This window comes from Poecilia reticulata, linkage group LG10 (assembly GCF_000633615.1).
Source record: "Poecilia reticulata strain Guanapo linkage group LG10, Guppy_female_1.0+MT, whole genome shotgun sequence".
Taxonomy (NCBI): Eukaryota; Metazoa; Chordata; class Actinopteri; order Cyprinodontiformes; family Poeciliidae; genus Poecilia; species Poecilia reticulata.
This window is the reverse complement of record NC_024340.1, coordinates 14,393,068-14,419,323: the sequence shown is the minus strand read 5'-3', so window position 1 is coordinate 14,419,323 and position 26,256 is coordinate 14,393,068. Positions and strand designations below refer to the sequence as shown.

At 35.9% G+C, this 26,256-nt stretch overlaps 4 protein-coding genes across 6 annotated transcripts in view; 2 read left to right on the top strand and 2 right to left on the bottom strand.

Moving 5' to 3' along the window:
- ccdc85b (coiled-coil domain containing 85B) overlaps positions 1 to 2,517 on the top strand; it is a 37,908-nt gene extending 35,391 nt beyond the window's left edge. For both annotated transcript variants that reach the window (XM_008420802.2, XM_008420803.2), the window contains 2 exons: positions 1,076 to 1,180; positions 1,299 to 2,517. In XM_008420802.2, the coding sequence (XP_008419024.1) occupies positions 1,760 to 2,362 (603 nt within the window). In that variant the 5' untranslated portion in view covers positions 1,076 to 1,180; positions 1,299 to 1,759 and the 3' untranslated portion in view covers positions 2,363 to 2,517. The remainder of the gene's footprint in view (positions 1 to 1,075; positions 1,181 to 1,298) is intronic.
- fibpa (fibroblast growth factor (acidic) intracellular binding protein a) overlaps positions 1 to 20,106 on the bottom strand; it is a 28,130-nt gene extending 8,024 nt beyond the window's left edge. The window contains exons 1-3 of the mRNA XM_008420804.2: positions 20,003 to 20,106; positions 16,724 to 16,801; positions 15,721 to 15,815 (exon numbers count right to left, since the gene is read on the bottom strand). Of these exons, the coding sequence (XP_008419026.1) occupies positions 15,721 to 15,815; positions 16,724 to 16,801; positions 20,003 to 20,072 (243 nt within the window). The 5' untranslated portion in view covers positions 20,073 to 20,106. The remainder of the gene's footprint in view (positions 1 to 15,720; positions 15,816 to 16,723; positions 16,802 to 20,002) is intronic.
- fosl1a (FOS like 1, AP-1 transcription factor subunit a) lies at positions 7,253 to 14,703 on the bottom strand. The gene is made up of 4 exons (XM_008420800.2): positions 13,739 to 14,703; positions 12,840 to 13,097; positions 10,540 to 10,647; positions 7,253 to 10,438 (listed from the first exon to the last, which is right to left on the bottom strand). Exons 1-4 carry the CDS (start codon positions 13,853 to 13,855, stop codon positions 9,911 to 9,913), a joined length of 1,011 nt encoding a protein of 336 aa, XP_008419022.1. The 5' UTR covers positions 13,856 to 14,703; the 3' UTR covers positions 7,253 to 9,910.
- Positions 19,788 to 26,256, top strand: part of yif1a (Yip1 interacting factor homolog A (S. cerevisiae)) — an 11,268-nt gene continuing 4,799 nt past the window's right edge. Inside the window, exons 1-7 of one of the 2 annotated variants that reach the window (XM_008420799.2) lie at positions 19,788 to 19,903; positions 20,259 to 20,307; positions 22,257 to 22,501; positions 24,371 to 24,475; positions 25,365 to 25,443; positions 25,526 to 25,583; positions 25,666 to 25,821. In XM_008420799.2, coding sequence (XP_008419021.1) covers positions 20,277 to 20,307; positions 22,257 to 22,501; positions 24,371 to 24,475; positions 25,365 to 25,443; positions 25,526 to 25,583; positions 25,666 to 25,821 — 674 coding nt within the window. In that variant the 5' untranslated portion in view covers positions 19,788 to 19,903; positions 20,259 to 20,276. Of the gene's footprint in view, positions 19,904 to 20,015; positions 20,138 to 20,258; positions 20,308 to 22,256; positions 22,502 to 24,370; positions 24,476 to 25,364; positions 25,444 to 25,525; positions 25,584 to 25,665; positions 25,822 to 26,256 lie in introns of those variants that run through there. The other variant, XM_008420797.2, reaches the window with a different exon arrangement.

The following is a 26,256-nucleotide window of genomic DNA, read 5'->3' as shown; positions in this document are numbered from 1 at the left end:
GAGGATGAGATCACGCTTGTAAACGGATAAATCCAGAGGAAGTACGGTCACATACAGAACGTTTCCTATTTGTTTCCATTGTAAACTGAACTTTTCCATGTCTGTGTGGTCTAACAAAGTAAAAGGGTTATAAAAAAAAAACGCTTTAAATTTAAAAGTCCAAATGTTTCTGAAATTGTAAAATAAATCTGTTTACAATGTTGCTTAAAGAGACTCAAACTATTTAAATCTGAAAAATAAGGTGTTCAAAAATGTCAGATTGATGCATATCTATGATGTGTCAAGCAACCACTAGAAAGATTAACACTTCAGATAACTGGAGTCTGTCAAGTTAACAACTATCAACATTAATCTTCCTGTAAAGAAAGATAATTCAAAATAAAACCAAACCAAGTCACTTGAATCAGAAATATTTTTAAATATTTTACTTAATAAAAAAAATCAGGCTTTCATCTTAGAATTTAGATTTTTTTCAACAGTCTAAATTCTTAGGGAAAAGTCAGAGTTGTGAGATTAAAGTCAAAATTACATTTTGAATCTCAGAATCTCTGATTTTTATTGTCCAAAAACGTCAGTTTTCATAGATTAAAGTTAGAATTCTGAATTTTTAATCTCAGAATTCAGTTTTTTTTAATTGGATTTTAAAAACAAATTATTTTAAAAAATCTAAATTCAAAGGAAAGAGCCAGACTTATGATATTCAAAAATTTGGCATTTTAAATATTCTGAATTATATCAGATCACAATTCTTTTTTTTTTTCAAACATGTAAACATTTTGAGAGAAAATGTCAGTTTTTTGAAATTAAAGCTAAGATTAAGTCTCACTTTTGTGTAGAACTCTGAGCTTCTTAAAAGTAAAATTTACAAGAATAAAGTAATTTTATATTACCTTAAACCTCTTAAACAAAGCTTTAAAAACGAATAGGTCTAAATGCAGGTGGAGCTCCGCAACATTTACCATATTTACATCTTTTAAGTTGTTAATTTGCATAATCTTCAGATAGTCCAGTTGTTCTATCTGAATCATTCGATAGCGCTTTTACTTTGAAGGTCTCCTATGTGTATTTCCGGTAGCGCTGCAGCTTCACGCGCAGCTCAGCAGGCTCGTTAAACTGGTGGAGGCAGACATTGTTGTGATAGCAGGTCAGCTCCGGAGGATGAAGCGCCTGTAATGAACAGGTAACGGGTCGAGTCAGACCGTTTTATCTCATTTGCTTTTTCTCTGTTTTACCTTTTTTTTTTGTTTGCTTGTTGTTGTTTTTTTATATATATGTATATAATGTGCCGCCCCCGGTAGAAGACACCGCCGCTCCGTCCACGGAAATCTGCCTCCATTCAACCGAAGCATAGCAGAGCCTGACGACGCGATGCCGCTGACCTGAAAACCCACAACATCTGCGAGGTTTTGCATCCGTGGGTAGCGGGGTATAATCTCGGCGGACCCAATCGGAGATAAGCACCTCCACAGGGCGGATGTTTTCTCGAGAAAACGGGCTGTTGAGCTCCGAGAGGCCTTTGGAAAACACAGCCTGCTGCTGAGATGATGATGATGATGATGATGGACTGACATTAATCGGAGCTTGAGGTGCATCCTCACACCCGACCTCATTAAGGCCTTGAAGAAAGCAGTCTAAATAAAGAAATCACATGACACAAGAAGCGGATGATGTGAAAACTCTCAGCTGAGCATCAAATACAGCAACATTTGTGGGGGGGTTGAATAATTTCTCAGGGACTCCATAGGTTTTCTCGCTCACAATGGGCAGTGAAGGTGAGATCATAACCAGAGAGCTGTCAAAGGTCTCTGATGAGGATTTGCTGGCCTGCTCCAAAGAGGAGCTGGTGAGCCGGTTGCGTAAGGAGGAGTCGGAAAAGATCTCCGCTCTGATCCAGCGCGGCAGGCTCATCAAGGAGGTCAACAAGCAGCTGCAGGGCCACCTCCTGGAAATCAGGGAACTAAAAGTCATCAACCAGCGCCTGCAGGAGGAGAACACCGAGCTGCGGGACCTCTGCTGCTTCCTGGACGACGACAGGCTCAAGGTGAAGAAGCTGGCAAGGGAGTGGCAGCTGTTTGGCCACCACGCCGCCAAGGTGATGCGGGAGGACCTGGGCGGCTACCTGAAGAAGCTCGCCGACCTGGAGCGCATGCAGGACGGACTGGTGAAGGAGAACCTGGACCTGAAGGAGCTGTGCCTGGTGCTGGAGGAGGAGTGTGTGAGCAGGAGCGACTCCAGCCCGGGCGGCTCCACGGAGCTCAACCTACCCTGCATGGTGGCCCGGGACTTGGGAGACGGAAGCTCCAGCACGGGCAGCGTGGGAAGTCCAGACCAGCTCCACCTGGTGTGCTCACCTGACGACTGACGGCCGCCGGAGGGGCTTTGGACTCCACGGACTAAATTGGAGGCATTAAAGGATAGATACTCCAGGATCAAAAAAAGAAAAATGTTAAAAGGTTATTAGATGCTAATATCTTTGCATATTAAATATTTAATATGCAAATGTGCGCAAAACTTTCCGGAAAAAAACCACACAATTTCTGCGGTGTTTCAGTTTAATATAAACGCAATTAAAATCAGTTGCTTTCATCTTCTTGGTTTCCGCCAGTAGTAACATCCGGTTGTAAATCATGTGAGAAGTGTGATGCTAAAAAAAACCCCAAATAATTCTAGCCAAAACATTTTTATAAAAAGAAAAAAAAAGCGTTTTTTCAAAATTGTGTGTTTCCATTAAGGGAATTTATGTCAAATTACTAAATTGTATGGACAATGGAAAGGAAGCTACTTGCTTAATTTTGAAAAACTGCAATGGAAACACTTTTTTCACATCACTTCCCCTTATCGGCAAGCCAATTTGCATATTAGCTAGATATTTGATTTGGACCTAAATATTTAACTTGTAGCAATATAAATAGTTGTCGTACTTTCTAGGTATTTAGATCTGAGCTAAATATTTAGTTTATAAAATAAATATTTAGTCTGAAAATAAAAAAAAGAGTCACATGATCAACAACTGGATGTTCCCACTGGAACCACAAAAAAGACAACAGGAAGTAGCTGGAGGATGGTGGCATGTTTTTTAATTACTTATCTGGTGATGAAACCTATTCATGTGATTTAAATTTCCTTTTATATGGAAACACCGCAGTTGCAAAATTTAAATTTTTTTTTTACATTAGCAGAATATTGACAGTTTTGCTCACATTTGAGATGAAAACTCAGCTACTCATTCTAAAGTCTATATTTCCAACCTTCAAATCTCTAAATATTTTCTGCATTTCTCTAACATTTTGCACATTTTAGTCCAACACATTTTAACGATTTTTAGAAATTGTTAAAATACTGAAGTTGACTTCTCATTCACACTGTGGTAAAGGGCTATTTCAAAGCTTTTATTGGCAACTTAGATCAGCCATTTTTTAACACCTCTCAGACTTGTGAAATCCTACATTATCCTATGTTAAACACAGATCCTTTAATTTACAGTTTATTCATTTATTTTATTTGTAAAACAGAATAGGACAGTTTTAAAATTTGTATCTGTCAAATCACTAACGACAAACTCTAACCAAATCAGACTTCCTCAACTAAAATTTCAAAAAAGATCATATTTGTTTATGTAAACTCTACATACAAGCTTTTAAAACATTTTTTTAATTTGCGTTGGTCGTTATTACAAAGAAGACAATGGTTATTTCCTTAAGAACCACTGGTTCTTAAGGAGGTGGTGCAACAGCAATGATCTTCTTGTATGAAACGTTTATTGAGAATGGAACATGTAAATGTAGAATAAAAAAATAAATAATTATGCTAAGATCATGAATTGAGGTTAAACTATAGAGATATAAAATATTTTAGTCTTCAACATAAAATTCTACTGTACACAAAGAAGTAAAAGAATATGATCAAAACAGAAAATAGCATAAGTTTTTCACATGTACATGAAAGGAATCACTTAATAGAGAGGTGCCGATTAGGTTTTTGTCCTGCCGATTTCGATCACCCGTGAGGGCCGATCACCGATACCGATCACATAATTATTATTTTTTTATCATAAACACTACTGGTTACATTATGTGGAAAAAGGAACCATAAATTCACCTTAATTTAGACAAAAACTTGTTTTTAATAACTTTTTCCAAGAAAAAAAACAAAACAGGCATTCTGCATATTGTACTGCTATCGGTAATACTATCTTTAACAGACTGAAAACATATGAAGGCTCTGAAGAGGCTAAATAATGCAAAGAGCCAAAATAAAACCTCTCAACATTGCCAAAAAAATTCAAGTATAAAACTTAACATTCAAAGGCAAATACAGGTTCCATTACAATAAACAATCCTGAGTTACTSAATGAAAACTTCCTGTTAGCATGGCGGCTAGCTGATTACTGCTAGTTCTGAGTGGCTGTTTCTGACTGAGCGGAGTAATTATGCAGAGCAGGGAGGAGATCGATTATTTTTTAGAGATTATCTGTCTCATGTTAGGACAGCAAAAGTTTAATACGTATGTAAAATGTATTTTTTTAGGTTAGATGCTGCAGCTTTAAGCAGAGGTTCGGTGTGAGAGTCACTACCAGGTGGAGCAGAAGCGGCGCTACGTCTGTGAAATATTACTACCTGTAACGCGTAKCAGCGGTTCAACAGCGAGAGCAGAACCAGCGTCTTACATCGCATCTCGAAGACTTRAATAATTTTGCGGGTTATTTGTTTAGCTTTCTGACYRTCATGCTAATCCGGGTGAGTGTTTGTAGCTGTGCGCTGCTTTACCTGCTATCTGATCCTCTATATGTCTTTTTACTGCAGTGAGCCTCGATGTAGCCAAACTCCGTCAAGTATGGCATTGTTTTAATGTCGTATTAGCTTCGTTATGTTGATGCATTTTGACGTGCTTCAATTTTCCGCCGCAACATGCAAACGTCCCCATTCACTCAGTGCGTTATAGTTCMACATCGCTTAGGATKTGTTGCTGCGCGTTTGCGCAGTGTGAAGGAAAGAGGAGACCAGCTGCACAGGCAGGCTGCGAAATGAGATGCAGGTGATCGGTATCGGCAACAAGAGACCGTGATCGTTCTTTTTCCAGACAGAAAATCTAATTATTATTTTATTTCTTATCCTATCAGTGTCAAATATGTAAAAAAAAAATGTACAGACCTATTCAATAAATTTGAATATTATTGAAAAGCCCATTGATTTTTAGGAACTTTATCGCTAAACATATAGACTAATTACACACATATGGGTGTTTGAAAGCCTTTATTTCTGTTAATTATTATAATTTTCAGCTTACTGTTAATGAAAACATAACATTTAAGATTATAATATAACAACAAACCAATTAATGTTTTTTAAATAATGGAAATGTGGTTTTTATGAAATGCTTGAACGATATTTTCAAAAGGTGCTTTTGATCTGAAAACGAGACTCATATATTCAAATGTATTTAATATGACTCTAATATTTCGATTCAAATTCAAAAACACTTTATTGATCCCAAAGGGAAATTAAATGTAACTCATATTAATTACATTTCTAGTACTTTCACTTTTAGTCAGGGCTAGAAAAGCATTTTATTTTAGTTGTTAAAGTACATAAAAGTACATTAACATACTATTAGATTGCTTAAAGAAAGTTTTTATCTTGAGATGGAAAAAACAAGGTTAGAACCTGTTGCTAACAGGAAGTACAAAATACACATTAAAAGGGGAATAATTTAATCATAGCATCTAGATTTCTTATTGGGAGGCTCAATGATGATAACATAGTTAACGTAAAATATTTCAAATCAGAGTAACGATCTGATTTAAAAAAAAGGCAAAAGTATATAACCAATTAAGTGAGAACTTTTTTCTTGTTTTTCACTCTTAGTTTGTCTAATTGAGAATATTTTGTTATTTTCTTAGTACAAGAAAGTCTGTCATGATAACAAATTTAGCTGAACGATCAATTTTCCCAGTAATTATTGCAATAAACAATAAAATTGTTGTTTTGAGACCATTTTCAATTAATAAATTGAGTATAAAATGCATGTAAATTGTATTTTGTAAAGAGCACTTAACACTGGAATTGGAAGAGATTTTAAATATTCAACAACCAATACAACAATAAATAAAACAAAAATTAAAACCCACACAAAACCATAAATAAAATAGACTATGATGTCTCTGCAAACCAAACTGCCTTTCAAAAAATATTAATCATCAGAATTACTCATTTTATCACGTGATTAATTGGTTGTTGCATCAGGTGTAGAGACAGGAAGATAATTGCTGACGCACCGCCTCCAGCCTTCGTCTGGTTGGTAAATAATAATTCGATTCTATATAAAAATGTCAGATGCAAATGAAATGATGTTATAAAGGTTTGTAAAGTAGCGTTTCCATCAACTACTGTGACATTTTAGAGATACTGGTGTTGTGGGTAAAAGTCCAGTTTGGTTTATTTTTTACAGACAAGATATTAAATGTTTATAACCTTTTAACTGAACTTTAAAAATCCTGAGGTTTCCCTTTAAGGCACTCTGAATGCTGCAACGTTTCTGTGCCACAATAGGATTTGAGAAACTTTATCACCTGACCAATTTCAGGACCTGATGACAAAGTATCTAAGTTTTACAGTGTTTTTTCTATTGAATCTTCTGAGATTTCTCCTTTTTCAGTAATCTGTTGAAAAAAAAAATGGGACCAATAACTGGGTCACGAATATAAATTTATCTCATGCACTGGACTAGCCTACACTGGTAGAAGCCTTCTTTTCTAATGCACTGGAGAGCCTCGTCTTAGATCATTAAATCACAGATCTAATGATGAATTTTAATCCAGTTTTGAGCCATATTTAGTCCACTGGTGATTTGATATCGGCCTTTGCTACATAGATGCCCAGATGTGTAATATTTTATGCACTCTCTCTTCCTCAGGGCAGGATTGGAGTGCCATATGTGCATGATGGTTGTTACTGTTTTTACTCCAGGTTGTAGTGCAGTTGGGAAAATTCGCCAATTTCTGGCATAGTTTAAGTTTTGGTTCATGGTAGAGGTTAAGGTAAAGTTCTCTCAGTGCAGAACTAATAGTTACTTTATCCTGTTTTAAAAACCCAGCTGGAATCTCTTTGTATGAAACTGGAAGGTCTACAAACTTTAATGATTTTTATTCCAATTCTTCTTTTCTTTCTTTGCATTTAACCTGCACCCTTCGGGTGACTATCTTTGACTCTTCTTTATCTCGGTTTATCTATGTTAATTATAGAATTACTAACTGTTTTTGGGTTTAAACCGTAGATAGATGCACATGGATTAGAGAAGATTTATTTTGTCGTCAGTTGTTTATTGGTGGGCTATGCTCGTAGTGCACTGAAGAGCTTTAAATACAGTCGATATTGACTCCCTCTGCTGTTCTGACCTTTTCTTCTGAGTTTGAACTCATGTTTACATGTTCACGACACAGAATAGGTGATTGATTTCTGCTCCTCACTTGATTGATGCGCCCTGTTTGTCACGCAGGAACAGTTCATGAATGTTCATCGGTTTTATTTTTGGATCTCGGTTTGGCTCAAGAGGGCTGTTGATGCTTGTGCCCTCTTAGTGATCCACACACGTCATTCTACAGCGGCACAAACACTGATTTTTATATTTATTTTCTCCTTCCACTCTGGAGCTTTCGGTCTGACTCTGCCTCCCTAATCTCATTTTGCAGCTCCGATCAAAGATGTTGATGAATAAGCAAGACTCTGGCTTCAGTTTTTGAGAAATGAGAGTTCGGGGTCAGGAAACGGCCATCAGCAAAAGTCTAAATGCATTTACCTAATCAATGCCAGAATTGATCGTTCTCATTAGCTAAATTGTCTGCCACTATTCTGGAAAGTATTTCCACAATCAGTGCATTTTGACTTATTAAGACCCGAACTATGTGAAGTTAAAATACAGCAAAAAAAGCAAATGTAATTAAAAAAAAATCAGCTGCCAGACTGATAAATACTGTTTAAATTCTATGCAAGTAGTTGCAGTTGACTTGCATCGAATGATCATACTTGATTTTTAGAACTAAACTGACACATTGCTGCTCATTTTACTAAATTTTAATTTTTTTATACACACTGGAGCTGGAAAGTATCACAAAGTAACTCTTGTGCTAAAACTAGCTGCATAATTCCACATTTTGAAAATAAATTCACTTAAAATTTCATCAAAACTCATTTTGTGATCAAAAGATTTGGCTCTAGAATGATGTTTTTGTAGCTGTATAGAAATCGTTTTATTTCGCAAAACTGCAACGGAAACACTTTTTTCTCATCATCCCAAGTGGAAGTTAAATGTCGTAACTCATCATATCTTTAAAGAGTCGTCTGCAGATGGTGATGCTTTGGATAGGAAGGATCTCCGATAGCAGTCAGTGCTGCAACTAATCTGATGACAGAAGACTTTAGCTGCGTTGAATTTTGTGTAGTAATAAAAAAAAAAATCACAGTAAATACCACAAACTATTTTGATGAAACTTTGCATCCATATCACTCTGTCATTAATATCTGCATTATAATCAAACTAAACAAAATCACACAATTTTTCATGCAGACTTTTCTTCTTTATTCTCTGTGACTTCGTACAAGTCTGAATATAAAAATAACAATAAGGCACTGCCCACCAAAACAGGAAAATCTAAACATTACCAAAAATATATTACACTCTAAAAACTCTAATAAATAGATGATTATATAATCTATTCTATATCAACTCCTACGGTCCAGCCTTAGTTGTCAATAAACTGTATAAATATCTGTAGTCTAAAAGGATCCACACGCACAGTAAGGCTGGTAGTTATGAGCACACCATTGGTCATTAACAACTTCCACAAAGTAAAAAAAAGATAAAAATATAGTTATTATTCTTGCATTAACTCAGTTCTCATGTTATTCTTTTAGAGAGCCTGAGTTTTTTCTGTTAGAGTATATTTTCTTTTATACATAGTGCATGCAGTTTTTCCCCAATAAAAAAAAACATTCATTTCATCTTATAGCTTAAAAAAGTAGAGAATATATCAACTTTATGTAAAAAAAAACTAAGAGTGTAACATTCAAATTCTGATAATGCCACAGATTTTCATGCCATCCAAGGTCCAGTTCACATGTAGCCGGATATCTGGGAAAACCAAAACATTTTTAGACATTTTGGCCTTTCAGCCAACCAGAGTGGAGATTTGAGGAAATAATGCAGCAATATATCCACAAACCTGGTTTGACATGATTCCCAATCAACATTGGCCTGTATTTTATCATGTATATTTATATAAAATAAATATACACTGTTTCAAAGTAGTTAAAATTATATCCACACAAATGAACCTCTTGGCGCTATGTTTAAATCCTAACAGGAAGTCGTGGTTGTTTTGAAGCAACCTGATTAGCTGACATGGACTTTAGCTTTGAGCTACACTGCACCCTATGGGTTTGGCATGTTTAAAACAAGCTTAAGAGTGTATTTGTACGACGAATGTTAGAGCCAGGATAAGAAAAAAAAAGTTTAAATTACGAGAATAAAGTCATAAAATTAAAAGGATAAAATCTTATTATAGAGAGTAAAGTTGTAGTAACAGACTTAGTCTTGGTGTGGCCCTGATACTCCTTCGTACTGTTGTATATTTGTTTGGGTTCATGTGATTGAAATTTTTCTGGAACTGATCGAGAGATCCAGTTCCGTGTGCGATATTTGTGTTTTACAATCGGTGTAGGGGAGATATTCGTTTTTATAAAAACCCGGCTACGTGTGCCCGAGGCCTTATCAGCTGAGATCAGAGATTAAATAACGAAGCAGCTGATAGTCTTGAAATGCCTAAAACAGTCATCGTCCTTGTTTCCATCAGCGTTTCTCAGAGATCCCGCGTTTGGGCTGGAACCGGAACCAGCTGTAGTGTTTCGCCGGGTGATCACAGGGTGAGAATGGTCGGCGAGTGCAGGGAGTGATCCGACTGGTCGCCGCTGCTGCTGCGCCGATGGGCGACTCCGCAGGGCTGCTGGGCCGGAGGGTGCAAGGCCTGGTGGGACGCGCCGGGCGCTGCTGCTTCTGACATGGAAGATGGATATGTGAAAACCATGCCGGCGGAGAAAGACAGGAGGGACGGCGTCGATATGAGGACCGGTGTGTGGAGCGACTCGGACTCAGAGGCGACGACCGATGCGGTGGACACCACTGGTTTGGCCGGGATTATTATCTTCGGTTTGGGCTTCTCTGGCTTTTTCGTGGAGGGTCCTGGAATGATGGATTCCTCTGGTTCCAGTTTGATGGCTCCCAAAGAGGAAAGCGAAGGCGTGGAATCAGAATCGGAATCAGAGTCGTCTATCTTGCAGATGGGACGGTGGGCTTCCAGGACCAACTCGAGCTTCTCCTTCTCCTTCTGCAGTTCAGCTATTTCTTTCTGCAGACGTGACTTCTCGTCTTCCAGCTGATCGGTTTCCTGCTCCGGAAGGGAGGACAATCAAGTTCAATCATGCCTGACTCGGGTATTTGCACTTTTTAGGAATTAAGTGTTATGACACTTGAAAAATCTTTACTCACATTTTGCAATGAGTCAGTCAGCTCACGGCGGCGATTGCGACATTTTGCTGCTGCCATTTTATTCCTTTCCCTTCTCACCCTGCGTCTTTCCATTTCTTCAAGTGACAACTGTGATTAAAAAGAGAAATGCAAACTATTACATATCAGAAAATAGGTTGCAGAGCTGTTGAAAAGTATTTATGCCCTTACAAGTTTCTTCTGTGTTTGCTTTTTGTGTCACATGTTTCAGATCTAAACCTGGTTAAAATCATTTAAACTTTTAAAAGATGCCAACCTGGTTTTATGGGTTACCCTCCAAGTGTTTTTTTTAACAATAACTGAACAATCATAGGACAATATGGCTGAATAATATAAGTTTCATATAAGTTGATATCAATTATTATTGATTAGTTTTTTGTTTGAAATATCTGAAATACTGCCATTTCTTGTTTTATCCATAAATTACTCTAAAGTTGTACTTATTTTCTATTTTCACTCCTCTCCGTTCTTTATATTTTAAGCAGTTATGAGGGACAGTTACAAAACCTTCAACTGCTGCAAGTTACTCAGCAGGTTGTTGCTAGGCAACCAAAGAGTGAGTGAGTTGCTAGGTAACCAAAGAGTGAGAGAGCTGTTGATTCCACCAACCTTCCTTGGCCATTCAGAAGCAGATTTGTTACATTTAAAGTCACAAACTGATTCTGGACAGAATTTTTCCTAAAACTCAAGATGAGATGAGCTTTGTCTTTTTATGCTGTGGAACTTTACTAAAATGCCCTTTTTGACTTTCTTTTTTTCATCTAGTTATGATTTTTGTGTTTTTTTCCCCCTAGATATTTTATCCTACCATCTGTTTTCTCTTATAGGTTCCATTTAGGTGACGATATTTACTCAACAATAAAGTAGTCAGATTTGTTTGTAATTATTCTAGATCCAAAATTTAAAAAGGGCAGGTTTGCCTTATTAAAATAAATTTAGCAAATTTTCTATGCATCAATTAAAACAAAAATTAGCTCAATCTAGTCAACTTTAATCAATAAAATCAGGATTTTTTTTCAAGCAGCAAGCACTTCTGTGAGAAATACTTGCTGTATTTAGCCACATTTTTCAAATTAATCAAAATCAGATTTTGGTGCATTAAAGTTGCTGGATATATGTGGAGAAGGCAAAAAGCCTACTTATTTAAAGACAAATAATTAGTGTTGTTTCCAACATTTTCTATAGTAAGAAGATTTTAATCTTTAAAATGTGACAAAGAGCAAAGACAGAAGAGCTGAATGATGAGTTGCATTTTCTTGCTTCTGGATCATATAAGTGGAGAATTACCACCACCATGTGTGGACTCTGAGTCATAACAATCATGGCGGCTGAATAACTCAGTATCATCTTCTTGTTTTGTGCTTGTAACATGACAAGTCTAGCTTTATCCGACACCCTACTGAATAATTACAGTTGCGCCCTATATTTCCTGCCCTTTTGGGTCCATGACTCATGCTCAGACCCCTGGGGTGAGTCAAGGGTGAGTCACAGAAAATGACTTGCCCCTGTGAGTCACATGACTGTGTACTTCCTGTACCATAAAATCGCAGCTTTGTGACGTGGATGTGTGCCAATCAGCAAGTGCCCGCTGAAAATGAGAAATTGCTAAATGAATGAAGCTACAAGGGTTAAAGTTGCAACAAGAGGGATCCACGTTTTAGATTCCCTCGGACATCTGGAAGCTTTTTGTTTCACGTGTAAACAATAACCATAAAGTAAACAGAGGATGTTTACATTAGGGAATAAAAACTATTCAAGGACTTAGAGATGTTCTCAACAGTTTCTCAGAAAAATCTATTTCTAAATAACTGAAATTCAGAAAACAGTGACTCTGTGTGACACAATGCTACAGGATGTTACATGAAGGTTACACAGAAATGACTGAGTCACTGGTCACACCTCTGACCTCCTTAACTCCCAGATATCTTATTTTTACTTCTAATTCAATATATAGCTGCTTTTTCCATTACAAATATGAACAAAACTTTGACTAAAAACACAATTTTGCAATTGCAGTGTTTCCATTAACTAAGAAACGTTATTAGAAATCAGACATGAATAAGTAAAGTCATTAAAGACATTACGAGCTACAATCCTCCTACCACTTCCTGTTTTCTTCCTCTTCTTCGTGGTTTGTGCCAGTAGCATCAGCTAGTTTCCATTGCAGTTTTGTGTAATAAATAAGTTTTGACATCGTCAAAAAACAAAAGTTTTTTTTTTAATTGGCGTGCTAAAAGCCAATTTATTGTCTAAATGTCAGTTTCTGACCGTCTCAAACCTACCTGCTCATCATTCCTGCGCCTTGTGGACGGTGGGGTATTAGCAGCTGCCCTTATGACCCCGGGTCTGATGAGATGGGACTGGGAAGGCGGCGGACCCATCGGCCCGGCCCCCACAATGGATGGGTAAGGTGGTACCGGTGAGCGCGAAGGTCCTGGAGGATGCATGAGTGAGGGCTGGACCAGCCACTGGAGGTCCTGGTTTGTCGTGATGGCATTCAGGCTTGGGACAAAGTGGCTGCTGCCTGCCATTGTAAATTTCTGGAATAATGATAATGAATAAACATTGTGATGTAGCAGAAAACTAAAACCAAAGTTTGTCACTTTGTCGTTATACATAAAAATTTATATAGTCATTAGAGGTGGGAAGTATAACTACTTCAGCATATTTTTACGTAAGTAAAAGTTAAAAGGAGCCGTCCAAGAAAGCCGCTCAAGTAAGAGTAAAAAAGTATTTGGTAAAAAGTTTACTTTAGTATTAATTAACCATTTAATATTTAAAAATGACAATCATACAGACAAAAATAAAAAGCTAAGGGGACATTTTGGTATTTTAAAGATGAAAATGTCAATAATTTATAGAAGTAACAAAAATAAAATCAGGTGAAAGAATTTTTTTTTCAAATCAGTTTCTTTCAATAAAAAACTTATGAAACTTTAACATAAAATGCAGGTGTGTCAGAGTCTAGAAATTTTACTCAAGTAAATGTAATTGAGTAGTTACTACTCAAATCTGACAGTCACACACTAAAATTACAAAATATCTCGCTGTTATATATTGTTTTTTATGTAACACATTAAAGAAATTTTACATTAAAAGTACTTAAACCACTAATTCCCCCTGTGTGTGAAAACCTGTTCAACCTCTGACCTGTAGCCCAGTTTGGTGAGCGCACACCTACCTGCTCCTGCTGCGTGGTGGACGTGCTGGTGCTTCCCAGTGATGCGGAGTTTGACCCGGACAAGTTGCCTCCGTACGCCGGGTTGCCTCTCCCTTGACTCCCAAAGTTTCGATACATCCTCTCCGGTTTTCTGTGAAACGGCAACCGAACCTAACCTCGGTTGTGTGTGTATATATAACCTTTAGATCGTAGCTTTCGGGATGAGTCTTGTGGGTTAATTCAAACACTGGGGGCAAGCCCACTGTATTGCCGTAAGTCGGTAGAGTCCAAACGAGTTCAATCCGAAGGGGAGCAAGGAAAAGAAAAAGTGTTTGACTTTTGATTAAATCGAGTTAAAACGTCCGAAAGTTGTCCAAGCCGCACCTCCCGCTTCCTAGTCATCCATGTAGAATCGGAAGTCTGGGAGTAATTGTCAGGTTGTAAACCCTTAAAGCCGGAGAATTGGTTTGCCACGCCCCTCCGCACTTTACGGGAAATAGTGTTGTCTGGAATCTCTCACGAACTCAAGGCACGTGGGGCTGACGTCACTGCCCATATATGGTGAGTTTCCTCCCCGCAACTACAAACAGGGATTCCTCAGGCGGTGTCGCCTCATGGCCAAAACTAGTTGTTTTGTTTCTCATGTTATCAAACGTACAAGTGGAAATGTTATTATATTTTCCAGCTTCAGATAAGAGGCCGCCTCCTGCTGTAACCGGCTCACACAGGAAACAGCCAGTTTCCAAAGGCGAAACCAACTGTTAGTGAGTGAAAGTGAGACTATATGTTTATTTTACAACTTTATATGTAGCCAGAATGTTGTAATTTAAAATACATATGTATATAAAATGATCGTTTTGAGTATTTCTTGAGACGTTTACATTCTTACACAACATGAGTAATTTCTAATTTCCTCCTAAAACCTTAGACGTGAGCTCCTATATTTTAACAACCTTAGGGCACATTTTCACCATTTTCTTTCTCTTCAGAAATCCACTCCATCTTATTAGCTTATGTGTACATAAAACTGAAAAATATATATTTTAAAAAATACATATATATTTATGTTATTATGCTGAAAACTATAGAACATTATTAAGGTATTGATCATGTTTAGACACAAGTATAAACATGTAACTATAATGTATTAGTATAAATATATCCTATAAATACATATAAACAAAAAATAAACAGTTAAGCTCATAAATTATTCTTATTTGTTAGTTTTGTGTGGGAGATTACACAAGAATGATCTGTTTTTTTTATTTTTTATAATTTTTATTAAATTTGTTTATTTTACTATTTTTATTGGAAGTGCATATTTCATTTAATTTAAATGGCTATCTTGCTTTTCTTGGTTATTTGTAATATATATTGTTTTATTTTAATATAATTTTTTAATATTTATTTATTCTATTTATTTAAATAAATATTAAGTTTCTTAATCTTTGTCTTTAACAAAGACAAATATTCTTGGTCCACAGTAGAGGTAGAAAATTAGGAATAAAAGGTTAAATTGATTGTTATCATTATTAAATATTAACTTGTAAATTATTATAAAGCATTTAAAGTTAGTATGAATTTATGTGGATTCATGTAAGGCGCAGTGCAATTTAAAACATGTAAATACTCATCATATGAACAACTTCCACTTTTATAAACATATATGTGATAAAAGGTTCCCATAACGCCATAAATAAACCCATTTTTACTGAATTTACGTTGATCTGTGACAGACTGAACAGTCAGGCAGAGAGCTGAGCACGTGCCTGTAAAACTTGAGTGTTTTTGGCAGCCACTTTCACTATAAACCACATCAATAAGCACACATTCTTGTGGAAATGAGTCACCCAAATGGCGCAAACCAGCTCAGTTACTTCACCACTGGTTTTACCACATTTCCCTTTTTTTAATGCATGCAAGCATGTTATAGCAGCTAGTAAAGATTAAAATTTTGCAAACGGCAGATTTGGTAAGCTTAGTCTGTCACAACAGCTGCTGACCTTGCAGTCCCTCTGGGACAGAGTTCCCGGCATCGGCTGATCTGTCCTGCGGCTGACTGCTGCACTCGTGTCTCGTGTTACTATTAGCTCCGGTCCTGCGAAGTTCGAACACCGGTTGTTAATATTTTATGCTGGAGTCACATTTTTTTTATACTTTACATTGGAAACAACAAGTGAGACCTGTAGCTTTTTGTCTCTGGGTTAAAAGTTTCAGGTTTAAACATTGTTAAATCAGAACATGCATGATGATTTGTTTGTAATATGCGGAAAAGTGTCATAAAAAATAAAATAGGGTAAAGGTGAGCGTGAGGTGAGTCAGCTGTGAGGAATTCACTGATGAGACATGTGAAGTGGTGACATGCCACAACATGTCTTCTCCCTATTACACCTTCAGTTTCCCTCTGGTTTTATCCTCTACTCTTACTGTTACACCCAGCTCTGACTTCCTTAAATAAATTTTTAGGTTTTTTAGGGGGTGAAACTCTGACTAACTGCCTTATTCTTTGTTTCTGTTTTGAGTTTCCTCCAAAAATTTAACATGATCCGAGGTGGAGAATGAAGGAAGCTTGGATTCCTTTGCAGTTTACTCATCTAGAAATCTCTGCATGTTGTCACATAATTCGTCCCACACCCACCCACGCCTTCATCCCACTCACACAAAGACGCTGCCATGCCACAGATTAATTTATTAAGCAGGATAGGTGTCTAAAGTCACGCCATGCCACCTTTATGCTTACACATTACAAAGAAAAAAAGATTATCTGTAATCATAAGGTGAAGTCCGAACATGAATACTGACTGTGCCTTAAATCTACATTATTCACAATGTCATATTACACTATCTAAAATATGACACACTTTTAGTTTATGGAAATATTCATACCAATGACGAGAATAAATTGAATATAATTTACAATAAACTGCCCCAAGTAGCAAATTAAGACTTCAGAGAAGCCGTAAGTTGAAACCTAAACCTAACGTAACAAAAATGAAACTATCTTACTCTTAAGAAAAAACCTCCACATCTTTCCAGAATTAGCCGCTGCGCCAAAGTTGAAGCTTGACAAAAATGTCCAGCTGCCTGGATGGACAAGAGGAAAAACATCTGGATAAGATATTTATTTGAGATTATATAAAGATTGAGCAATTTGACCACAATTATGAGACGTCCTGCATATTTTCAGGAATTTAAAGTTGAAGCAAAGTGATGGCAGTGTCATGCTGTGGTGGTGTGCTAAACATAGCTGCTGGTGCAAAGAAGAAAGTGACTGAATTAAAAAACCGATTAATTTTAACTTTTTCAACTTCTACTCAAGTATTCACTGCAAAAACACAAAATGTTACCAAATATCTTAGTACAGTTTAAGCAATAATAATAACTTATTTAAACTTAGTTTACAAGCAACATTTCTGTAAGAAAGAGGAGCTTGTATTAAGTCAATAACTCCTTAATTTTGGTGAAAAAGTTTTTGTTTCACTGGCAGATTTTTTCACTTTTAACTGGGAAAATGTTTGATTAAGTGACCTAATCTGCAATTTGAACTTAGTTTTTTTAAATTCTTTTATTGTCTTAAAACAAGCTGCTGTATCTTGCTGAAAAGTTACTTGAGTTAATTTTGCCATATTTCATCTGTGCTAAGATATTTGCAATAGAAAATAGACCAGAAATACTTGGTAAAATTTGATCTCTTTTGCTGTGTAGCTGAAATTTGGGGAGTAAAACTGGTTTTAAAATGGAGAAAAAAGTAGAACTTTGAAATTTTTGAATGGCCGTGTAAAAACTCCCATTTGTCTTTAAAAATTTTGTACTGGATGCCAAAAAAATTCCCTAAAATAATTAAATTTTGCCAAGGCTAAACATCCAGTGAATTAATCCAGAACTTTGTTGATGAAAATAAAAAGTGTGATGTCAAAGTGCAACGTGCTAAAACACGTTTTGTAAAATATTTATGAGTATAAACACTACCCTTCAAAAGTAATAGAATATTTTACATTTTTGCATTTTATGATATTACAACCACAAACTTTAATGAATTTAACTTTAGCTTCACATAATAGCTCAGTAAAAAGAACTGTGTAATAATATTTAAATGTTTTAATGAAGTTCCAGTTTGATTCTAGTTAACAAATAATGCAACACTTAATTTTATTATCCAAACTGACTAAAAGGTTTTCTATCAAATGAAACCCAGACGATTGCAGCGAGTCTGAGGTATCAAAAAATTTAGTAAATTACAATTTGAGGCTGGATTTTTAGAATAATAAAAATATGGGAAAATAACTTGTTCAAATAAATCACTTAAGCTGTTTTTAATTTGTCTTTCTATCAATTAGTTTGATGGAAAAGTCCTGTCCTATGTACGGGAAATGTTCTAATTACATGCAAATGAAAAGTGGGTGATCCATTCTCAATTTCCCTATTTCATCTTTACTCCTCTCACTTTGAAGCTCCTCTCTTTACCTTTTATTGCATTGCTTCTAGTGAAATAGTCTGATTCTTTCTCCCATTAGTTGTTTTCCCTCAGGCTTTAAAAGCTGCAGTTCTCAAACCGTTGCTGGAAGAGAACAGTCTGGACAAATCGCTGTTGGAAAATTACAGGCCAATCTCCAACAAACTGATTGGAAAAACTTTGTTTAAACGTTTGACTGGTGTCAATTGGTACATTAAATAGAAGGGGTCCCAGGATTAAACCTTGGGGTACTCCTGCCTGTTCTGATGAGTAGTTATCTGTTCACACAAAGGGAATAGGCAGAAGTCACATATGGAGTACCCCAAGGTTCAAACCTGGGACCCCTTCTATTTAATATCTACATGCTCCCGCTAGTTCAGGTTATAACAAATAATACGATTAGTTGATATAACTATGAAGATGACACACAGTTCCACATTACAATGTCACCAGGAGACTATGAACCCATTTAAGCGTTGTGATACGTAGAACAAATCGATATATGGACGTGCCACAACTTGTTCCAGCTGAACAGAAACAAAACTGAAGTTATTATTTTTGGACCTAAAGAGGAACAACCAAACCAAGAGTCAGCACAGAGCTTCAATTATTACAGTCAGAAACTACAAAACAGGAATGACATCTGGGTGTAGTGATGGACTCAGACCTGAACTTTCAGCATCACATAAAGACGGTTACAAAATCGGCCCTCTATCACTTGAAGAACATTTCTAAACTTTCATAAACTCATTTGTGTTTATCTATAGTCACATTGATTACTTCAACAGTGTAATGGAGAAGCAACATTCAGTTTTTATGCTTTTTTTATCTGGAACAAACTTCCAGAAAACAACAAAATAGCTGAAACACAAAGCTAAAAATCTCTTTTTTAAGAGTTGCCTTTGTTTAGTAATAAGGTTAACACTGATTATATATTTGAGGTACACTGCTCAAAAAAATAAAGGGAAGCCTTAAACAACACAATATAACTCCAAGTAAATCAAACTTCTGTGAAATCAAACTGTCCACTTAGGAAGCAACACTGATTGACCCGACGAGGGTCCCCGTTGTCAATCAGTGTTGCTTCCTAAGTGGACAGTTTGATTTCACAGAAGTTTGATTTACTTGGAGTTATATTGTGTTGTTTAAGTGTTCCTTTTATTTTTTTTGAGCAGTATATATTCCCTTGATTATTTTTAATGATGGCATTTGACAAAATGTAATATTTATTGCTTGTTTTATAATCGGTGACTATTATGTTTTTATGAATTATTATGTTTTATGCTGAACTACAAATAAATTTGACTTCTATAAAACTGTAAAACTGCTGGATTACTGCGTCCCTTTAAATCAAGACTGAAATCCTTTTTGAAAATAACAACTGGAATATTGAATAATTTTAGTCTGAACTAGAACATTTAATTATTTATCTTTATTTTGACCCTGTAATGTCATGAAAGCGGCATGTCTTGTTCTTTAAATGTGCCAGATACAAATAAACTTGACTCTCCAAATCTTGTATTACAAAATGTGCGAAAGGTCCTCAGGATGCTACTTTATGTCCATTAACACTGAACACAGAGTTACATTAGTCTGTGTACTGTTTGTATTTTTCAGTGAGGAGTAGGATAGTTTCTGCCACGCAGGCAGACAGATGTCGACCAATCGCAGTGAATGGGAGGGATTAGCTCCGTTAGCCACGTAGCTTGTAGCCTCTACCGTTAGCTTTGCAGGTAAGTGCTCCTCCCTGCCGTGCTGTGTTTTTTAATACTAAACAATTCATTTAAACATAATCTACGTTTTTATAAACGCTGCCGAGGAGGCTTACTCACCCGTCTTCTCGGACGCGAAATAAAAAAAAGCGAATGAATGTGACGTTAATATTAGCTTGTCTGTTAGCATCAACTTTCAGCAAGAACAAGTTCGGAGCAACACAGAAAATTAACAATATATGCATAAAAAATAAGGTTGTATCTATTTAAAAGTTGGAATAAAACTCTTAACAGTTAGATAATCTAAAATTCACATGGAGTTAGTGAGAAAGGTAGCCTAGCTACTAGCTAACGTGTTACTGTTTTTAATTTGAAGCTAACGTCTCCTGGAGTCATGGATCTGCCTCATCAAGGCTACAGAGCAAGTAAGTGGAAATCTGAATCACCGACTGCTGTTTTACTTCTTTGCAAGGTTTTACAGAAAAATCCAGTCATAGTATCTGCTTCCTTTTTTAATGTGTGTTCATTTGAATAATGACGTATGGCTGAAGGTCAGTTTTACGTCATTTTTACCGCAAGTGATGCTGTAAAGGTAAATGTATAGATATACGTTTGCAGTTTGCACGTCATTAGGGTGAAGTTTCCTTCACTCATGGAAATGGTATGAGACAGATCCTATGTGAAAATCTAAGCAAGTGATTTTAACATCTGTTGATTTAAACAGATTGATTGGATTTCTGTTAAAAACCACACAGAAATGAATAAATAACCAATATAGTTGGATATATGACTGAAATAGAGCTATTTGAAAACTTCCACAACTTCCTTCTATTAAAATTAAACTACTATAGCCAGTATTTGATAACCAATCTAAACAGATTTTGTTTCTTTTTATAAATTTAGCAAAATTTCACATCTTAAAGTGTCTTGCAAGACTTCTTCTTGCCATTATGAATCATCTTCTACCCTCACGCCAGCTAACTTCATCCCTTCTTTCACCACATCCATAAATCTCTGAGTTAGTCACATAAAGATCCATTTCCTATCAATGAGATGCAACACAGTCAGATCATAAATCACTAACAAAAATGATACTGTTATTTTACTATATTTTTTGTAATTTTATAATTATGGGTTACAGATAATGTCGGACAATACAGACTTAAAGTTTTATCTTTTGCTATGGGATGATGATAAAAGTGACAATAAAAAGTATTTATTTCTTCTTTTTCATGACTGTGACTTTGGGTCACAGCAATTATAGTGCCACAAACACAATTACTGCTCTTGTAAAACATTCCCTTTTATTGGTAATGTGCTTCTTTAAGACACCAGTCACATTAAAAAAAAGTGTGATTTGTATCACACTTTTTTGTAAAGACAAATTTATTGGTCTTTATTGATGTTTTGGGAGGTTATAATTAATTATGAGTTATTCTAACAGTGATAAATTAAAATTAAGTAATTTATTTGAACGGGTGTGCAAAAGGCTGACATAACACCTATTATGAACATGAAGGAGTCTTCATCAATGTTTACGACTGTCGTCATGAAGTGTTATTTAGTAAATAAAGACACTTTTAATGCAAAGTTGACACTTGTAATGGACTTTTAATGCAAGTTTTAATGGAATGGAAATTTGCATTAAAAGTGTCATTATTTACTGAATAATGCAAAGTTGACATTTAATGGACGTTTAATGCAACTTTTGGTGCAACTTTGCATTAAAAGTGTCATTATTTACCAAATGACACTTCATAGCAACAGTCTTATGCACATCCCTTCAAATAAATTGTTACCAAAAATTTCTATCATGACAACAAATTTATCACGATAACTGATACACTTCAAAAACTCGGTCTTAAGTATTTTTTTTCCCCTAGCTTCTAGTACAAATATATTAGTACACTTGAAGTAAACAAAACTAACTTTCAAGTAACTTTTCATCAAGAAATATGAGCTTATTTTTGGTCAATTATTCCTTAGTATTGATGAAAAAGTACCAGTTCTATTGGCAGATTATTTCACTTAACAAGACATTTTCCCATATTATAAGTGAAATAATCTGCTAATGAAACAAGTATTTTTTTTGTTAGTATTAGGAAATTATGTACTCAAAACAAGCTCCTTTATCTTGCTGAAAAGTTACTTACAAGTTAGTTTTGTCTTATTTCAAGTGTAATAAGATATTTTCACTAAAAGCTACACCAAAAAATACATTTTTGCAGTGTACAGATAATAAAAACAATAAATTCTGTAAAATAAATAAGCATATGCTGGAGAAGTTATTCCAAAGCTTCTATTGGACCTCGGCAGTGCCGTGGGCTGATCGATTGAAGGGAAACTGAACAGCGTCGTGTCCGTTTGTCCACAGCGAAACCGAGAGCGCGTGCAGCGCCCTCTGCAGGAGACTCGGTGTTGTTTGACGACACCAGCTCAGCGGCGCCTGGAATGAACAGCCAGGGCTTCTACACTCCCGCCTACAACATGGCGGGACCCTCGAACGACATGCAGGGAGGACCGGGGGTCAACAACCTGTTCGCCGACCCGATGGCCAGCGCCGCCATGATGTACGGCTCGTCTTTAGCCAATCAGGGGAAAGACATGGTGAACAAGGAGGTGAGGGATGTCAGCACGACTGATTGAGCCGTTTATAGCTTCAGAGATTTTACTGTTTTTTAAAACTTCTAAATGCTTCATTAATCTGTTTATTGTTTACATTGGCAATATGGGGCAATTAACGTTTTAGTTTCTACTAAAAGCATGTTTCCCTATTTTTCTTTACAAAATATATAATGAATCCACATCATTTTTGAGAAATTAGACGACTTTCATAAATTAGGAAGACGATACTTTTCTGCAAAAACTGTCAGAATAATGTATCCATTAAACTACAGATTATATCCATTTCTTTAGAGGTGACTGAATTATTAGTTTTTAAATTAAGTGTCTTGGAGATTATGAAGTGTCTCTAAATTTACAGGTAATAAGTTTTTTCATGCTCAGTTTCCATTGGGACTGAAACAGTTAATCAGATTGTGAAATAAAGTCAGCTAATTTAGTAATAGATTACTTGTTAACCGGAGTCAAAGAAAGGTAATTTCCTGAACGAACAGAATATTCAGAGCAGCTGTTTGCCAAAAATTGCACAAAAATATATACATCTTTTAAGATAAAAGAAAAATAGTCTAATTATTTTCTGCCTAAGCTCTTCAAGTGGCTTAGACTTAACTTCACCTGGTTCTTATTCAGTAAAAATATCTACTATTAATAGAGAGGTGCCGATCAGGTTTTTTCCTGCCGATTCCGATCACCCACGAGGGCCGATCACCGATACCGATCACATAATTATTATTTTTTTAAATCATAAACATTACCGGTTACATTATGAGGAAAAAGGAACCATGAATTCACTTTAATTTAGACAAAAACCAGTTTTTAATAACTTTTTCCAAGAAGAAAACTAAACAAAACAGGCATTCTGCAAATTGTACTGCTATCAGTAATGCTATCTTTAACAGACTGAAAACATATGGAGGCTCTGAAGAGGCTAAATAATGCAAAGAGCCAAAATAAAACCTCTCAACATTGCCAAAAAAATTCAGGTATAAAACTTAACATTCAAAGGCAAATACAGGTTCCATTACAATAAACAATCCAGAGTTACTGAATGAAAACTTCCTGTTAGCATGGCGGCTAGCTGATTACTGCTAGTTCTGATTGGCTGTTTCTGACTGAGCGGAGTAATTATGCAGAGCAGGGAGGAGATCAATTATTTTTTCAGAGATTATCTGTCTCATGTTAGGACGGCGAAAGTTTTAATACGTGTGTAAAATGTATTTTTTTAGGTTAGATGCTGCAGCTTTAAGCAGAGGTTCGGTGTGAGAGTCACTACCAGGTGGAGCAGAAGCGGCGCTCCGTCTGTGAAATATTACTACCTGTAGCGCGTAGCAGCGGTTCAACAGCGAGAGCAGAACCAGCAGAACTAGCTAAAGATTCTTCCTTTGCTACAAATCATAAAGCTATTTTATTGTATTTTGGGCAATGAAATGTTTATTTTTCTATTTAAAAAATGAACCATTTTGTTATCTGATTAATTGATGGATAAATCAATAACTAAAGTATTGGTTAGAGTATTGTTTCTCTAATCTCCATAGAGCTGTGAATCATCATAATTACGTTCCTGAAATAAATTTACTCTTCAGTAATATTGTAATATTTATTGGACGTATATCATATATTTCAGTACAACCAAAAGTAGTTTTATTTCTGTTTCTCGGTTATTCAAAGGAAAGCTGATTTTTTAAAAATGTTTGTTAATATTTACCTAGACAACGGTTGAATCGTCTGATGACTTTAAACCTGCGCCGTTCCGCTTGGTTAGAAGTTTAAAAGCAAAGGAGTTTACTTCCTGTTTCATAAATAAATGGCTCATTTCTGTCCATTCATCCGGTTTGTGTTTGTTAATGTTTACGTTCTGCATTTCAGATTAACAGGTTCATGTCTGTGAACAAGCTGAAGTATTTCTTCGCAGTGGACACCAGATACGTCCTGAAGAAACTCATGATCCTCATGTTCCCCTACACACATCAGGTAACCTGACCGCCCGCCACGTCACGCCCTGCGATGAAACAAAACGCTCAGTACGTCGTTATCCAGGGTTGTTTTATTTTTCAGTGTTTATTGCACTGAAACTGGACGAGAATCTGCCTGCTTATCAGTCACTCACTGCTGGTTTATGAACGTTTATGGGATGCGATTATCTGAGTGTTTAGAAGCACTCAGAGTTCATTTACCCTTATTATGAGACGTAACAGTTTATGAAGTACAAATGATGCAAACTCTTCTGAAAAAGACAAAGATAAAAGGTTTACTGCGTCTTTCAAAACGTTACAACAGAAGTTCAATCAAATCTGTATTAAAAACTTCATGGACTTCTGCTGATATTTCTCATCTTTCTAACTGCATTTATCTTATAAAAAGTACATTTTTACTTCTGTAGCAACTTTTACAGTTGAAACCAGATATTTATGACTCTTTATTTCTCACCGTCTGAAGTTAAATCAGAACAAAATTTTCTTGTTTTCACTTAGTTAGGCCCAAATAAACGAATAACGGGGTTAGATTGTACATTGGGCTAAAACTAAATGAGTCTGTTTATTATTCATAAATTGTAGAAATTCTGGTTTTGTATTTAGTTTATGGAGAACGCTTAAGAACACAGTGATGTATCAAACAGCAGAAATTAGTCCTCACAAATAAGCCACTACGGTTTGGTTAATGTTTAAATTAATAAATAAAATGTTACAGAGAAACAAATAATTACAAAAATAACCTGCTTCTAAACGCTTTCCTTTTTTAATTCAGAAGAAATCTTCAAATGGCTTTCAAATTTGTCTTCTTCTGAAGTGAAATCATCTGTTGTTCTTTATATCGTCTCGTTAGATTAAGTTTTCTTCTTCTGTGGTGGTTTTTTCTGCAGGACTGGGAGGTCCGGTACCATCGCGACACTCCGCTCACGCCAAGGCAAGACGTAAATGCGCCTGATCTTTACATACCCAGTAAGTTGTCTGTAAACACGCAATCAGAACCAGGAAATTCTGTGATGTTTGTTTATTTAACATTTGTTCCTCTTTCTCACAGCTATGGCTTTCATTACTTACATCTTACTGGCTGGAATGGCTCTTGGTATTCAAAAACGGTGAACATTTCTCTCTCTATTCACTGTTTTTATGCTGGTTTTGTGTCAGATGAGCTTAATCTTGTCTGTGGACGGTGTGCAGGTTCAGTCCGGAGGTTCTGGGACTCTGTGCCAGCACCGCCCTGGTTTGGATCATCATCGAGGTTCTGGTCATGTTGCTGAGTTTGTATCTGCTGACCGTACACAGCGACCTTTCAACCTTTGACCTCATCGCCTACAGTGGATACAAATATGTTGGGTAAATATATATTTTAATGCTCATATTTTAAATGTATTAAATGAGGTATCCATCAAAACACTTTTATAACTTCTTTTACAGTCACATGTGAAACGATTAATCACAATCGATTATTGAAATAATTGTCAACTAATTCAGTAATTGATTAATCAATGGTTAACTATGATTTGATGAAAGAACAATCCACTCAGAGCCAAAACTGTACAAGAAAACATATATTTTGGATTTAAGATGAAAAAAAAACAAAAACATTTTGTAAATATTTTTCTTTAGTCAGCCACCAATTGTGCAAGTTCTCCCACTTAAAAAGGTGAGAGAGGCCTGTAATTTTCATCATATTTGTACCTCAACTATGAGAGACAAAAGGAGAAAAAAAAATCCAGAAAATCACATTTTCTGATTTTTAAAGAATTTATTTGCAAAATATGGTGGAAA